The sequence below is a fragment of the Canis aureus genome, chromosome 4 (assembly GCF_053574225.1).
Source record: "Canis aureus isolate CA01 chromosome 4, VMU_Caureus_v.1.0, whole genome shotgun sequence".
NCBI lineage: Eukaryota > Metazoa > Chordata > Mammalia > Carnivora > Canidae > Canis > Canis aureus.
This window is the reverse complement of record NC_135614.1, coordinates 4,220,098-4,237,540: the sequence shown is the minus strand read 5'-3', so window position 1 is coordinate 4,237,540 and position 17,443 is coordinate 4,220,098. Positions and strand designations below refer to the sequence as shown.

General features: G+C 35.9%; 1 protein-coding gene across 4 annotated transcripts in view; it reads left to right on the top strand.

Annotated features, from left to right (window-relative positions):
- RYR2 (ryanodine receptor 2) overlaps positions 1 to 17,443 on the top strand; it is a 727,449-nt gene that overhangs the window by 259,952 nt on the left and 450,054 nt on the right. For all 4 annotated transcript variants that reach the window (XM_077894379.1, XM_077894378.1, XM_077894377.1 and 1 more), the window contains exon 3: positions 5,889 to 5,993. In XM_077894379.1, coding sequence (XP_077750505.1) covers positions 5,889 to 5,993 — 105 coding nt within the window. The remainder of the gene's footprint in view (positions 1 to 5,888; positions 5,994 to 17,443) is intronic.

Sequence of the window (17,443 nt, the reverse complement as noted above, 5' to 3'; positions counted from 1 at the left end):
CATGTTTCTACTTGGCTACTTAAAAAAAACAGCAACTTTATTTTTTGGTGAAGATACAGTTTGATACCTCCATAGTTCATGGAAAAGTTGACCCTCTGTGGCTATAGTGCCTTGCCAAAGGCTACTCAGCAGATGGCTGGCTGAGCAAAAACAAATCTGTCTCAACCTCAGACCATCTGCTCCACTCCAAAATATACTGTCTTCACATTTCTTGATGGAAGAGTAGCTCTTCTCTTAATTTACATCTGTGTGATTCTGAGCTTTCTGATTTAGGTTTTTCTTAAATTAGGAAGATAAAATCATATTTTATTGGCAATTTTTGGTTTATAATGCATTGATTTTCTTATTTTAATCTCAGAACAATTCTTTGAAATTTGATAGATATTTTGCCACTTAACAGATGGGAAAGCTCAGACTGATTTATGTGAAATCCCTTGGCTAGTTATGCACTGGATCTGAATCCTATGTTCTTGGATACAGGGCCTTGCTCCTTTTCTTATGTTGCCAAATTATCAAGATTTAATACCCTATTACTTTTCAAAATACATTTTGAGATACCTGAGTTACCCTACAGGTTATGTGGAGCACAATCAAACGGCACTGAATAAAGATAAATTAACTTGTCTTTGTATTAGAAACCTAGCAGTACTATAACAGAAACAAAAGTAGAGAGACCTGTCACTAGGGCTGTAACTACCTCTATGCAGGTACATATAACATCCTTATAAGCAGATTTGCTTCATTTTCCAGAAATAGACAGACTTAGAGCTTAAGGTCAACTCAAGGAAATAGTGAACATTTTCTTTTGTAAGCCCCCACATTAGGCTGGTTGGGAGGTGAGGATCCAAGTTGAGTAATAGTCTTACATAACAGAGAACTTGAACCAATCTTCAGGAAGAATATGGCATATCTAGATTCTCTAATAGTCATGAAGAATGATGTGGATACAGATCTACTAATAAACAATGATCTCTAAAAAATGATCTTTAAAACGTATTAGTAACTTAAAATATGTAATTTGTACAGCATGAGCCCTTTAATTGGAACAGCCGTTCTGTATGCTTCTATATGAGCATATGTATGTAAATGCATAAAAAAAGACCTGAAAAGATACATAATCCAAAAGGTCCTCAGACTCCATGTGGTGATGCCTGGCAGGGAGGGGAAGGGGGAAAGAATATAATTAAATTTAGAAAGAGAGTTTTCAGTTTATCAGTATTGTTTCAATTTTCAGTAGGGAAATTCTTTTTTTAAGATTTTGAGATAGAGAGCAAGATCATGAACAGGGGGAGGGGGTCTCCCCTCTGAGCAGGGAGCCAGATGCAGTGTTCTGTCCCAGGACCCTGAGATCATGACTTGGGCTGAAGGTAGATACTTAATCTATTGAGCCACCCAGGCACCCTGGGAAATGTTATTTAAAGATTATATATAAAAAAAATTAAAAAATTATATATATACATATATTTTATTTTATTTTATTATTTTTTTATTGGAGTTCAATTTGCCAACATATAGCATAATACCCAGTGCTCATTCCATCAAGTGCCGCCCTCAGTGCCCATCACCCAGTCACCCCCACCTCCCATCCACCTCTCTTTCTACTACCCCTTGTTCATTTCCCAGAAAAAAATAAAGATTATATATATATTTAAAGATTTTAATTAATTAATTAATTAATTCATTCATTCATTCATTCATTCATGAGAGACACAGAGAGAGAGGCAGGGACACAGGCAGAGGGAGAAGCAGGCTCCCCACGAGGAGCCTGATGTGGGACTCAATCCCAGGACCCGAGGATCACAACCTGAGCCAAAGGCAGATGCTCAACCACTGAGCCATCCAGGCATCCCGATAAAATGTTTTTATATGGGCTTTTATTTACATGTGATTCAAAATATGAAATAGTTTCCCTAGGTGGAGACCTGGAAATGGATATCTTAGGCTAAAGGAGGAAAAACATGAGTAAGCGTATGAAGATGCTAAAATAAAGTGGTTAGTTACTATGCAGCTTTTATACAGTGATAAGAGATGATCTATGACTTATTAAGTCCCAAATTAATCAGTTGCAGTTCACTTAAGGTAATGGTGTGTTTCAATAGGTTTTTAAGTGGATTAGGCAGATAGATCCCTAGAAGCCAAATGGTTTGATGGATACCTCAGTGGGAAACCTAATTGATTTCCCACAGACTCTCCAGTGCCAACAAAGCCAGATGCTGTGTGTGGTTATTCTTGAGAATTTTCTCCCCTTAAGACTAGATGATTGTCAGGCAGAGGAAACAGTGACCAATTTGTATTTTAAAAGGAGGAAAAGGCACATAGCCATGCTATTAGCTTAAGGTTTGTTATTCTTGCAGAAGTATAAAACTTCTTCCCCATAAACTGGGATTTCCCCATAAAACTGGGATTGTTTCCCCATGAAGAGTATTACTAACCTTTTGCCTGCTTGCTTTGGGTGCTGTTCTGGGCAGCCTATTTAGATGTTTAGACAGAAGCACTTTCTCTGACTTAATTTTGCATGAAAGTAAATGTTATGTATAATGTATAAGAAATAGATAGGCCTATATGCTGTGCTGGCGTTCTTTTAGATTCTGACGTGATCTGTTCTGAAGCACTTAATAATGTAAAACATACAGTGTAAGCGTTGCTTTTATGATTTAGGAGCACACTCATTGTAAGGGCAAGTGAACTTCTTTCATATTAAAGTTGGAAAACTTACATTTCTAGTAATAAGACTTCATTAAAAAATAAAAGATGAAGGACAAGATGACAGCTTGCAAATGTTTGTGACTTGGAGCTCTCACTCCAGACGTTTAAGAAATGTTTATTTCCTGAGCCTGGTGTTAGGAGTCATTTTGATTTCTGGCCATTTAGTTGGTCTTTAATGAGTGCATGAGATCCTTTATGTTCCCCTGACTTTACTTTATTTCTGGGAAGTAGGAACAAAGGCTGAACATAAATGCTACAGTATGGTTTAGCTATAAAACGTTCAAGACTGTTTGAAGAAACACTCATTTAAATTAAGGAGTACTTTGAGGAGTTCATTTTCAAAGGTCACAAGTTACAGTAATGATTCTGTTGCCTAAAATAACCTATTTTTCTTTAGAGCAAAGCAAAGGGATAGCACTACAGAGCTCTGATGTGTTGTTTCACATTTTCCTGAAAGGAGTAAACCATATTTTCTTTCTGCTCAGCTTTCCTGTTTACATCTGTGTGTATTTGAGGAGGAGAGGAGCTCAAAGAGAGAGGAAGGAGAGGAAGATGGATCAGAGAAAGTGGATTGAGTCTCTGAGAAGACAGAGTTGCCTTCGTGGATTGTCTGTTCATTTGCTCTTGCTAACTCCCACTACCTGGAAAAATATCTTGTAACAGATATGTCCATCTGTGGCAAAATGAAATCAGTGTGGCAAGATTAATCCATCCCAAATCCATGTGTATCAGTGCAACTATCCTAGTGATCCATACTTCAACATTTGGAGCAAAGTGAAGCATGAAATGATTTAAATATGTTCAGTATATAAACTTTACCAAAAAATGACCTTTTCTTGAAAAATACTAGAACACTTTGGGTGCTATGAACAGGTCCATAATTACTGAGTTGTGTTTGCAAACACTATGTCTCCAGTGTACAATCCATTTAAGAATCAATTTTAAGAAATGAGTGCTACTTAAGTGCCAGTGAGAAATGACAATATACAAAATTAATGATAGTGGTTCCCTTATTTTGAGTTCTTGTTATGCTTTTGACACTGTGATAAACTCTTCATTTATGTTTCACATCAACTCTATGGGGATGGTATAATTATTATAATTACTATATCATTTTCCATGGAAGAAAACCAAAGATTAGAAAAGTTAGTAGATAGTAAGTAGTGACGCTGGGATTATTGCTTAGGTAACTGTTTATAGAACCCAAGCTCTTAACTGTTATAGTCATTCTAAAGGAATTAGCAGATATGGGTCTGAAATAAGTCCAGTAGCACACTGGGAGCAGTTCTCATAGATTCCTGAGAACTATGTGTTACATATTGAGGAATTTTGTGAGCTGATTTATAACTTTTGACTTTGAAATCAACAGTTATTAGAGTATTTATGTCAGAAATGGGCAAATGTTACAAATCGAAGGTTTTTTTTTTTCTTTTTGAGAATTGGTTCTCTTGAACACCATTTAGTAACATAGTAATTCTACCAGCAATGTTTGTCAGAGTGTGATTTCTAAACCTTCACATTTAAATGGGTAAGAATGGAAGAAATGCTTTGAATATCATATTTTTTGCCCAGTATCATTTGTCTTGGTCTGATAAAGTACAATTAGTATAGTTAGAACTGAGAAAATTAAATTTAAAAGAATTTATTCCTAAATGTCAGAGTAAAAGAGAAGTTGTTTCCTAGCCTCCAGTCTTTTATCTGAAGACTTTGGAAAGAAAGTTCTTGTCTAGATGACTGCAGAGTATGAAAGCAGTAGCTGTACCCAGATCTGGGATTTTGCTTAGATGACTAGCTGAGGAGGAATGGAAAGAAATTTGACTGGGAGCATAGAAGCCCATGACAGGAGGGGGGAGGAGTCCAGTGAAGTAAAGTTCATTAAAAAAATATATAAAACAAACCAGAGCAAAACATGGGTGCCATGCTCTTGTGGGGTACAAGTAATCCTAGTGGCCAAGATGGCAGGTTTCTTTTATCCACAAGGGAATTTTAATTTTGGAACCCTAGCTCTTCATCTTGCCTAGAAATCATAAAATATCATTCTTTGCTGGTAAGAATCATTCTAATGATAGTAGCTCAATTTAAGAAATACTTAAATGTTGAAAATTATAATTTTGATATATTATATCAGTTTGTCAAATTTATCCTCCTAATATTCTTTTTTGTGAAAAAGACATTGTCTTACTTACATTTAGTGTGTAATGTATTTATAATGTCCTTCTGTTAAGAGAGTCCTTTGAACATCTTCCCAGGCCCAGTTAGATTGCCTACTGGATCCTGCTTATCTAAAACAAAAGCTATGTGAATGATAATGTACTTATTCCTGAGAGGAATAGTTTTAACTCACCAGTTAGGTCTTACCCTGTTTCCTTCACCACCTGATAGTTAGCTTTTGGGATTTTCAGAATTTATAGGGTTATTGATTAGAGTGGAAGTTTCAGAGGAAGGAAAGAGAAGGGGAGAAGTATGATTAAGGCAAAAAACAAAAACAAAAACAAAAAACAACCCACATACATCACACCACCCACCCACCCACCCATCCCTGGACAGAGCAGAAATTACATTGCTACATCTAAAGTTAGAGACCAAATATGTATTCAACTTAAATAAAACAAAGTAATTGTTTTCTTTCTGGATGAAAAGAAGCCTGTATAGATGACTGTTTTGTGCCAATTCAATTTCATATTTATTAATTTCAATTATTAGTTTGAGGCAGGTGTTTCTTGTTCTTTATATTTTTTATTAGCTGACTTCTTGATAGATTAGAAATGAATGGCTTTGAGAGTCCGGGAAATTGGCAGTTTAATACTGCCATGAAAAATTTAGTATTGTAACTTTGGAAAAGTTACCTAACTTGTCTGTTTTCTTGTCTGTACAACACTAGTAATAATCCTTATGGATGACCATAGGACTTACTGATAAAGCTCTGAGTGCAATGCCTAGAAGAGTGGGCCCTCAATAAATGGTAGCTATTGTTATCCATAAATTCAAAAATGTATTAAATGTGAAATAAATAATGTATTTTGATGATTTATGAACTGACATTAGAGAATTGACAAGTACTCTTTTTTTTTTTTTTCTGTGAAATAAGCTGAAGTATAATAAGGTAAATTGGATCTGGTTGCTTGATGATGATGATGATGATTATGATGATGATGGAGGCATCTTTTCTTCTTTCCACACAGAATGTTCCTCCAGACCTCTCCATCTGCACCTTTGTGCTGGAACAGTCTCTCTCTGTCCGGGCCCTGCAAGAGATGCTGGCTAACACGGTGGAGAAGTCAGAAGGGGCAAGTACTTAATTTGTGTATATTTGTAATATTTTAATGAACTCATTGACTGTATGAATGATTTCTTTCATAGGTATTGAAGATTTCCTTTTTGCTGAAATAAGTCAATGTGTTTTACTTGTGATTTCCTTAAGTTTGACTTTCTGCTCTGTCCAGTAGACCTGTGATATCTTAACCTAAAAAAATCCAACCTCAAAGTGGTGTATGTCATTGCACCTCATGCTTATGTCTATAATTTAAAACCGAATCTTTCTTTGAGCATTTGTGTGTTTTCTTACATTTTCAGAGCTGTTATCCTTACTATCTTATTTAATTGCTTTATTCATGGCTATTTGTCTCTAATTAATGTGTACTTCATTTTCAAATACCTCTAACCATGTGACTATGTTCTAAGCTTCTTTGTGGCAAGTAAAATTTCATGGCACTCATATTTTAAGTAATAAAATTATGGTGATATGGCTTTAATCAATTGTAGTTTTGCAAATAGCTAATAATTTTCCTCTGAAAATTGAAATTCTTATTCTGTCCCTAATGAAGACATTTTTTTCCCCTTGAAGTCTGATTTGGTAATTTAAATTTTTTTCCATGCTATAACTTGCTATGACAGATTTCTGGGATACTTTTATGCTTAACCAATTCATTAAAGGTTAAAATTAAGCGGAGGATGGATGGCCAAATTTTGGTTTCTTGTTTTTTGTTTGCTTATTTTTTGTACCATAAGTACTGCAGTGTATGGTTTAAGAAACTACACTTTTTCCAGGAATGAAACTGAAAAATTTCTCTTGCCATTATTGATCTGTGTGTTACTATTATAGTTTTTTTAAAGATTTTATTTATTTATTCATGAGAGACACACAGAGAGGTAGGGACACAGGCAGAGGGAGAAGCAGGCTCCCTGCAGGAAGCCCGATATGGGACTTCATCCCTGGACTGCAGGATCATGCCCTGAGCTGAAGGCAGATGCTTAACCACTGAGCCACCCAGGCTTCCCACTATTATAGTTTTTAATAATTATCCCAGTTTAGATAAGTAAGGGCATTGAAAAATAACACACGGTCCTTCAGAAAATGAGTGATCAATTAAGATGTAACATATTTTCATTAGCCTTCTTATTTTGAAAGATTTGATGTCACAGAATTGAATTGGTTTGTGTATTATTTCTAAATTCATTTTAAATGTTAATAGTATACTAGTATGGAGGAGAAACTTTAGTGATTTTTATTTGATATTAGAACAACTTTTTTTTTAAAATATTTTTCTACTGGAGTTCAATTTGCCAACATTTAGTATAACACCCAGTGTTCATCCCACCAAGTGCGACCCCCGCCCACTTCCCTTTCCACTACCCCTTGTTCGTTTCTCAGAGTTAGGTATCTCTCATGTTTACAACAACTTATTTTATGAAAGACCCAAATATATGTGTTTTTACTTTTCAAGTTCATTTTTGGTTACAAAAATTTTTTAAATTACTATATTAGCCTATATAAAATGTTTCTAAAAATTTCTTTTCCTAAATGCAAAGCTTTTACAATAGGCTTAAATAAACTCAAATTTCTCAATTCAACTAGTTTTGTTTCTACCTGGAATAACCTCTTCTGATTTTTAAACATCACTGAGGCATGTCAGGTTTGAAATTGAAATCTATTTTTACAAGAAAATATAATTTTTCTTTTACCTAAGCATCTGGGAAAGTATGTATTGCCATTTTACTTATCTTTGTAGATGCCAGCTGATGGATGAAATGGTCATAAATTTGATTTTTATATTGCTAAGCCAATTTTCCTAAATTTAACATCTTTGAAAAGATGTCTTATCCCTCTCAAATCATGGGGTTGGACTAGGCAAGCTTTAAATTTTCTGTGTGAATAGAAGCATTGGAAATCCTGTTTTAGGAGTTACATTTTTAAGATTAAAATTTCTGCACTCTCCTGCCAATATTTTATTTAGCTGTATTTTATTTTGAATTCTTCCCCATCTGCAGGTTTCTATCAGTTTCTAAAGTGGCAATTTATGTGATGTGTGGAACACCATGTTTCAAAGTCTGGCATAGCTACTAATAAGGCATTAATTAGAAAATGTAAGTTGAAAAGGATCTGCTACAGGAAAGGGACATATTTCATTGAATTGAATGTCACTAGTAGATGAGTAAATTTTAGGAGTAAACTGTGTCCAATAGCTCATGGGGATCCTATATTTTAGAGAAAGAAACTCTCCTAGACCACAGAGAAGTTTTGATTATACCCTGAAGTGATACTCAAAATAGTTAAGAACTTTGGCACAGGTATCAATTAATCAGAGTGGATCTCAGCTATAAGGTTAGAGGCTAAGTCCTGGAGACATTTGGGGGTAGTTCCAGTGATTTGAGGGTATCCTGTAGCCTTGGGCTGCTCAGAATTAGGGAATACTTGAGATTTGGTGCCATGACTATCTATCAAGAAAGAGAGAAGTTTTCCACCTGAGCCGCCATCTGAATCATAATAGTGCAAACTGGGCAAATAGCATGTGTGCTTATATGTGGTCAGCAGATGTCTCTGGCACTCATAGGTGTCAAGTCTTTTGGACTCTATAGGTATCCATAGCCTCATAACCAACTAGTTCTGCTTTGAATTCATTATAGGAACCCATGGCAAATCCTTTTGTCAGATGAACTGTCATCTCCAACTTAATAAACTGCAGTCAGTAGATTTACTTACTTTTTTTAAAAAAAGATTATTTATTCATGAGAGACAAAGAGAGAGAGGCAGAGACACAGGCAGAGAAAGAAGTAGGCTCCTCACAGGGAGTCCTATGTGGGACTCGATCCTGGATCCTGGGATCACACCCTGAGCCAAAGGCATACGCTCAACCACTGAGCCACCCAGGCATTCCTCAGTAGATTTACTTAAAGAAAGATCCACTTTTACCAGGAGGAAGTATATCATCAGAGTATTGCTGATTTTCATTTTTTTCCTTATAAGTGCACAGTGTATCAAAAAGAACCTCATGTATTACCTGATTCCATGACTCATTCATAATTAACTTTCTTTACAAAGCCTTGTCCTTTTTTTAAAAAAAAAATTCTTTCTAAATTTTTTATGTAATTCAGTAAATTGCATAATGCTTCTTAATATGCACATAGCAATATGAACGCACTTGTTAATGATAAGGAAAAAATCCATCTAGAACCATGCCTTTTCTTTTTTACGGTTAACCTATTTTGCTCATATTCTTGGGTCTCTCTAAATAAATGCATCATTTTCATAATTTCAAGAAACTAGCAAGAAATTCTCAGTGTGACTTGTGCCAAAACAAATCAAGAAAATTACTGATAACAAAAGGATATGTGTAAGATGAAATAGGGAAAAATATTACCTAATTTATAAAGTTTTGATCCTATAGAGTTGCTTGTTAGTTATTGTAAAATAACTAATATTTTTGTGGCACAAAAGCATTCTGAAGGATTTTATCTAAAGGGATTTTCTAAAATATCTGTTTTATAATAAAAAGTATAGTAAGATCTAGATCATATATATATGTATCCATTGAATATCATTTAGACTTTGTTCTTATTCAAAGCATAATCAGTTTTAAAGAGGTTAAGGCTCATTTATCTGAGTAGCTGCTCTTAGAGCCTTTAACATTTTGAGGATAGAGATAATACATGTAAAACAAGGAGAAAATGACCCCCGGAGCAGCACCCGTCCCTTTGGCCGAATTTCGCCTGGGCATCTTTGATTCTGTTACTGCTTCTGTTGTCCTCCTGGGTTTATGTGGTTCTGTATAACTTGTCTGTTTGGGAATCTACATCTGTCTACCTCTTCTCACTCTTCTGACTTATTTTGCATGCTGGTTATATAGCCTAGGGCCAATAGCAGGGCTTTGTAGAATTAGAGAAATATTTTAGAATAACAGCTCTGTCATGTATTCACTCTGTGGCTTTAGGGAAGGTTATGTCTTTATCATCAGGCTTGGTAGTTTTAAAATGATGGTGCATGTAGACTATTTAGCATGCACTTCACAATGATTATTATTATTCTTTTACTTATTCTTTTCCTCATCCCTATCTGCTCCATTAAGAGGACAGTTAACTAATTTCTGACTGCCTTTCCCCTGCCTTGGTGTATTCCTCCCCTGCCATCTTGGCCGGTCCGGTTTCTTGTCCCTATTCCTCCAGTATATCAGCCTACTTTTGGCACATGGTTCTGCCAGTTTGTTGATGGCACAGTTATGTTAAACTGTAGAGTCAATGATGTAGTGAATAAACTTTAGTGTTCTAGGTGGTTTTATGCTTTTAGCTATTTTACTATGTCTTTGTTAATTCACAAGCATTTTTGAACACTTTCTCTATACTTTTGTTTTTTTGTTTGGGGTCTAGTTTAAGGATTCCCTTTCATAGGAGCACATATGTGAAGTGAGAGGGCACATAGTATAGTGGAAAGAGCTTTGTGTTTTGGAGTCTGGGCAGTTTACTGAAGATTCTTACTTTTTCATATAATAATTTTCTTAATTATCATTTGTTGAAAAGGCATTCCTTTTTTTAATGCAATGAGTATATTAAGTGACTTACCTGTATATTTAGGAGGATATATTTTATTTTTTAAAGATTTTATTTATTTATTTGAGAGAGAGTGAGAGCAAGAGAGAGTACACACAAGCAGACAAGCAGTGAGTGGGAAGGGGCAGGGGGAAAGGAAGAAGCAGACTCCCTGCTGAGCAGGCAGTCCCGTGTGGGACTTGATCCAAGGACCCCAGGATTACGACTTGAACCAAAGGCAGATGCTTAACTAACGGAGCCACCCATGCACCCTAGGAGAGTATATTTTAAAATTATGACATTGACTGTCCTTTCTGTCTTTTGGTTTAGTTGTTTCTGAGAGAATTATAAAACCCTGTCTCTTTTGCATTTGCCTTATGTCCACTTTACTATATTGGTTCCTTGTTGTTTGAAATTTATAGCTTGAACCAAGAAAAATTACCTAAAATTAAACCAATATTTACCCCTTCTGTCCTGCTCTTTGGGGGAAGTAGGTTGAAATTTATGATTTAGGTGATTATGATTGGTATCATTAATTTATGTTCTATTTTCCTCATATTGTAGGTAATTGGTAATTTACTATAAATTACAAATAATACTTTAAAAATCTATAACATTCAGAATGTAAAATATTGTTTATTAGGAATAAAATCATTCAGTTCTCATCATTCATTTATTTAATATAAAGTTTTTGAACATATATAGGATAAACTTTATAAAGCCCTTTGGATAGAAAGATGGATAATAAGTGATTTATGCCATTAATGGGTCCACAGTCTAATGCAGGTATAGAAAAACAATTACAATACAGTTTGATGTGTGTTATGTAAGTATGTACACTCACAGTGTGAGCACAATGAAGGGATTGAGTATGTGGAACTTGTCATTCCTTTGAATTTTGAATTTTCTTTGGACTTTCTACAATCATTTCTAATACAAGTAGAAATAATACTAAGCATTAATGTAAAAATCATTTTAAATTTTTCTTCAAAGAATGATTTCATCTCATTAGGCTTTTGTTTTTAAAATTCTAATAGAAAACTGTACTTGCCAGGAGGACAACATCTAATATATCCAGAGATGTCCTTAAATGATTCTTATGTTTCAATTTACTAAAATGGTGTATTATTTTACATGCAATTCTAAGAACATTCATATTTCTAAATTGTGTACAGTCTGTAATTAAAGGTACAGGATACTACAGTGATTTAATTATCAATAGAAATATACATCAGACTCTGACATGTCCAGTTATTATGAGGAATGGAGTTAGAGAATGCAGGGTATTATTAATACAGCTGTCTCATCCTTCTGATAACACCTCTGCTTTTTGGGAGCACATACTCAGAATATCAAAAATGCATCAAGAAAGCAGCTAGCTAAATTTACTGATAAGTGAATCCTTTGAGAAAACATTTTTTAAACACTGAAGCACCAAGAATGAGTTTTTAAAAGGTACATTTCTCAAACAGTGAAGCACCAATTTCAGGCATGTGATTGCATTTAAGATCATTTCATATAAATGCAAGAGCAGTAGAGGAAGGTTGAGAAGACCCATACAGATTTTGGAGTGATGAAGCATATGGATTCTGGAAGAAACATATTGCGTTCAGTTCCTGGTAATCTTAGGAAAGCTGCTGAACTTTTCTTTCCCTCAGTTCTTTCATTTATAAAGTAAGAGAAATAGTAATATCTCCCTCATAGTGTAGATGTGAGAATCAAATAAGTTAATGTACCAAAAGTGTGACCAACATTCCTTGCACACAGGACATGCTATAGCTATTATCATTATTCTCATGATTTTTGTCTGACTCTGCTTGAACCAGTTCCTACCAGACCTGACTCTCTTTGACGAAGTACTATAAACTTTGGACCAAATATTAAAGCGATATACAACAAAACCCCCAAACACCTGAAGGCTCTGGAGAGTTGGACAAAAACAGACAGATTCTGGATTGGAGTCTCACTTAAAAAATGGGATCATTGTGTATGAGTTTCCTCATTTTTAAGGCTTTTAGCCTAAAGGTGGATGAAAGTCTGTGCTATGGGATGGTGGAAGTTAGTACCTTCTAACACATGACAGACATACACCCAAAACCAAGTGAAATACCATGTGGGTTCATTCTCTGGGATTATTTTCTCTCTTCCTTACCATTCTACATCCTTCTTTTATCTTGTTTATGCTTTTGTGGTCAGTGCTGGGCTTTATATAAATATTGCTCGTTTATATAAATTTGGGATTGAGAATCTTCTAACATACAGAACAAAATATACTCAGAAACAAGAGAATCACCCTCTAGAACCCCTCAGGTAGACTACATCCTCTCTCAACTACCACTTCCTCACCACCACCATCCCCCTGCTTTTTTGTCTTTTTCCTCTTTACTTTCTTATTTTTTCCTGTTTTCTTCTTGTTTTTGGTATTTAGCTTTTTATTTTTACTACTTTGTTTTAAAATTTGTTTTTTTTCACTCTAGCGATGCTTTTGTTTTATTTTGTTCTGTTCTTCTTTTTCTTTTATTTTCTGGTCTCTGACTTCTTCAGAATTATCTAGGGTGTATTTTACTTAGGTCATGGTTGATATTTTTGACTCAGTCCATTCATACAATCACTGTGCACTGGACAAAATGACTAGAAGGAAGAATTCACCACAAAAGAAAGAACCAGAAACCATACTCACTGCCACAGAGTTACAGAATTTGGATTTCAATAGGATGTCAGAAAATCAATTCAGAAGTACAATTATAAAGCTACTGGTGGGTCTGGAAGAAAGCGCAAGTTACTGCAGAATTGAGATCTAGTCAAGCCAAAGTAAAAAATAGATTAAAAGGGGTGCAATCCAAACTGGATGTTATAACTGCTAGGGTTAATGAGGTCGAAGAAAGAGTGAATGACATAGAAGACAAATTGATGGCAGGGAAGGAAACTGAGGAAAAAAGAGAAAAACAAGAGCTCACAAGGAAAGGCTTAGGGAAATAAATGATAGCTTGAGCAGGAAGAATATATGTCTAATTAGGATTCCAGAAGAGGCTGAAAGAGAGAGAGGACCACAAGTATATTGGAACAAATCGTAGCCGAGAACTTCCCAAATCTGGGGAAAGAAACAGGCATTTAGATCCAAGAGATACAGAGGATCCCCCCCAAAAAAATCAATAAAAACCGCTCAACACCTCGACATTTAATAGTGAAACTTGCAGATTTCAAAGATGAAGAGAGGGATCCCTGGGTGGCACAGCGGTTTGGCGCCTGCCTTTGGCCCAGGGCGTGATCCTGGAGACCCGGGATCGAATCCCACGTCGGGCTCCCGGTGCATGGAGCCTGCTTCTCCCTCTGCCTGTGTCTCTGCCTCTCTCTCTCTGTGACTATTCTCCCTCTGCCTGTGTCTCTGCCTCTCTCTCTCTGTGGCTATCATAAATAAATAAAAATTTTAAAAATATTAAAAAAAAGATGAAGAGAAAATTCTTAAAGCAGCAAGAGACAAGAGGTTCTTAACTTATATGAGGAGAAATAACAGATTATCAGCAGTCCTCTCCACAGAGGCCTGGCAGACCAGAAAGGGCTGGCATGATCTAAATGAGAAGAACGTACAGACAGGAATACTTTATCCAGCAAGGCTGTCATTCAGAATAGAAAGATAGGTAGAGAGCTTCCAGGATAGGCAGAAATTGAAAGAATATGTGATCACCAAACTGGCTCTGCAAGAAATATTAAGGGGGAACCTGTAAAAGAAAGAGGGAACCCACAGAAACAATCTACAAAACAGGGACTAAATAGGCATTATGATGACACTAAATTCATATCTTTCAGTAGTTACTCTGAACGTGAATGGACTAAATCATCCCATCAAAAGACTCAGGGTATCAGACAGGATGAAAAAGTAAGACCCATCTATTTGCTGTCTACAAGAGATTCATTTTAGACCTAAGGACACCTCCAGCCTGAAAATGAAGGGGTGAGGAACCATTTACCATTCAAATGGTCCTCAAAAGAAAGCACGGGTAGCAATCCTCATATCAGATAAAATAAAGTTTAGTCTATAGTAAGACTGTAGTAAGAGATGAAGAGGGACGCTCTATCATACTTAAAGGGTCTATCCAACAAGAAGACCTAACAATCATGAATATTTATGCTCCTAAGGTGGGAGCCGCCAAGTGTATCAATCAGTAACCAAAGTAAAGAGATACTTACATAATAATACACTAATGGTAGGAGACCTCAACACAGCACTTTCAGCAAATAACAGATCTTCTAAGCAGAACATCACCAAAGAAACAAGGGCCTTAAATGATGCACTGGACTAAATAGATTTCACAGATATATACAGAACATATCCATCCGAACACTGAACTGAAGAATGTGAACTGAATACACATTCTTCTCAAGTGCACATGGAACTTTCTCCAGAGTAGACCACATACTGGGTCACAAATCAGGTCTCAACAGATACCAAAAGATTGGGATTGTCACCTGCATATTTCCAGACCACAGTGCTTTGAAACTAGAACTCAACCACAAGAAGAAATTTAGAAGAAACTCAAACACATGGGGGTTAAAGAGCATCCTACTAAAAGATGAATGGGTCACTCAGGAAATTAGAGGAGAATTAAAAAGATTCATGGAAACTGATAAAAATGAAGATACAACCGTTCAAAATCTTTGGGATACAGCAAAAGCAGTCCTAAGAGGGAAATACATTGCTATACAAGCCTCCCTCAAAAAATTGGAAAAAACTCAAATACACAAGCTAACCTCACACCTAAAGCAACTGGAGAAAGAACAGCAAGTAAAGCCTACACCAAGCAGAAGAAGAGAGATAATAAAGATTTGAGCAGAACTCAATGAAACAGAGAGCAGAAGAGCTGTAGAACGATCAGCAAAACCAGGAGCTGGTTCTTTGAAAGAATTAATAAGATAGATAAACCCCTAGCCAGCCTTATTAAAAAGAAAAAAGACTCAAATTGATAAAATCACCAATCAAAGAGGGGAGGTCACAACCTATACCAAGGAAATAGAAACGATTTTAAAAACGTATTATGAGCGGCTCTATGCCATCAAATTAGGCAATCTAGAAGAAATGGATGCATTTCTAGAAATCCACAAATTACCAAAACTGGAACAGGAAGAAATAGAAAACCTGAAGAGGCCAATAACCAGCAAGGAAATTGAAGCATCCATCAGAAACCTCCCAGGACACAGAAGTCCGGGTCCAGATGGCTTCCCAAGAGAGTTCTATCAAACATGTAAAGAAGAAATAACACCTATTCTCTTTAAGCTGTTTTGAAAGATAGAAAGGGATGGAATGCTTTCAAACTCATTTTATGAGGCCAGCATTACCTTGATTCCAAAACCAGACAGACTCCAACAAAAAGGAGAATTATAGATCAATATCCCTGATGAACACAGATGCAAAAAGTTTCACCAAGATACTAGCCAATAGGATCCAACAGTACATTAAGAGGATCATTCACCATGACCAAGTGGGATTTATCCCCGGGATGCAAGGCTGGTTCACCACTCGTAAAGCAATCAATGGGATAGATCACATCAACAAGAGAAAAAACAAGAACCATATGATCCTCTCAATAGATGCAGAGAAAGCATTTGACAAAATACAGCACCCATTCCTAGTTAAAACTCTTCAAAGTGTAGGGATAGAGGGAACATTCTTCAATATCTTAAAGGCCATTGATGAGAAGCACACAGCAAATATCATCCTCAATGGGGAAAAACTGAGAGCCTTTCCCCTAAGATCAGGAACAAGACAGGTATGCCCACTCTCACCACTGCTATTCAACATAGTACTAGAAGTCCTAGCTTCAAAAATCAGACAACAAAAAGAAATAAAAGGCATTCAAATTGGCAAAGAAGAAGTCAAACCCTCCCTCTTCGCAGATGACATGATACTGTATATAGAAAACTCAAAAGACTCCACCCCAATGTTGCTAGAAGTCATATAGCAATTCAGCAATGTGGCAAGATACAAAATCAATGCCAAGAAATCAGTGACATTTCTATACACTAACAATGAGACTGAAGAAAGAGAAATTAAGGAGTTAATTCCATTTACGATTGCACCCAAAAGCATAAGATACTTAGGAATAAACCTAACCAAAGAGGTAAGGGATCTATACCCTAAAAACAACAGAACACTTCTGAAAGAAATTGTGGAAGACACAGAGATGGAAAAACATTCCATCCTCATGGATTGGAAGAAGAAATATGTGAAAATGTCTATGCTACCCGGGTCAATGTACACGTTCAATGCAATCCCTATCAAAATACCATGGACTTTCTTCACAGAGTTGAAACAAATAATCTTAAAATTTGTATGGAATCAGAAAAGACCCCGAATAGCAGAGGAATATTGAAAAAGAAAACAATGCCGGGGGGCATCACAATGCCAGATTTCAGGTTGTACTGCAAAGCTGTGATCATCAAGACAGTCTGGTACTGGCACAAACACAGGCACATAGATCAATGGAACAGAATAGATAACCCAGAAATGGGTCCTCAACTTTATGGTTAACCAATATTTGTCAATATCCTGTCACTCAGCATCTTGCAGTATGAGTTTCCCAAGTTAAATACCTGTTTAACAAATACTTCAACATTCTTAAGTGTTATGTATTAGTTTCTAGAATCTAAAGAGCATTAAAAGACAGAATATAATCCACAATTGGTTGATGTAGAAGGAAACAAGCAAATGTGTCCCAGTGTCAAGAAAAAAAACCACCAAAACCAACCCTGAGATTATTTTATTAGACAAAAGTTCAAAGCAACGATAATAACTATGTGTAGTGAAATAAAGATTCAAATACTTAACATAGAAGCGAGGTAATGGCCACAAAAGCTACATGTATTAGTTTTTATAGCTGGTGTACAAAATTACCACAAGCCAGACAGCTTAAGACACCAAAAATGTATTTTCTTACAGTTG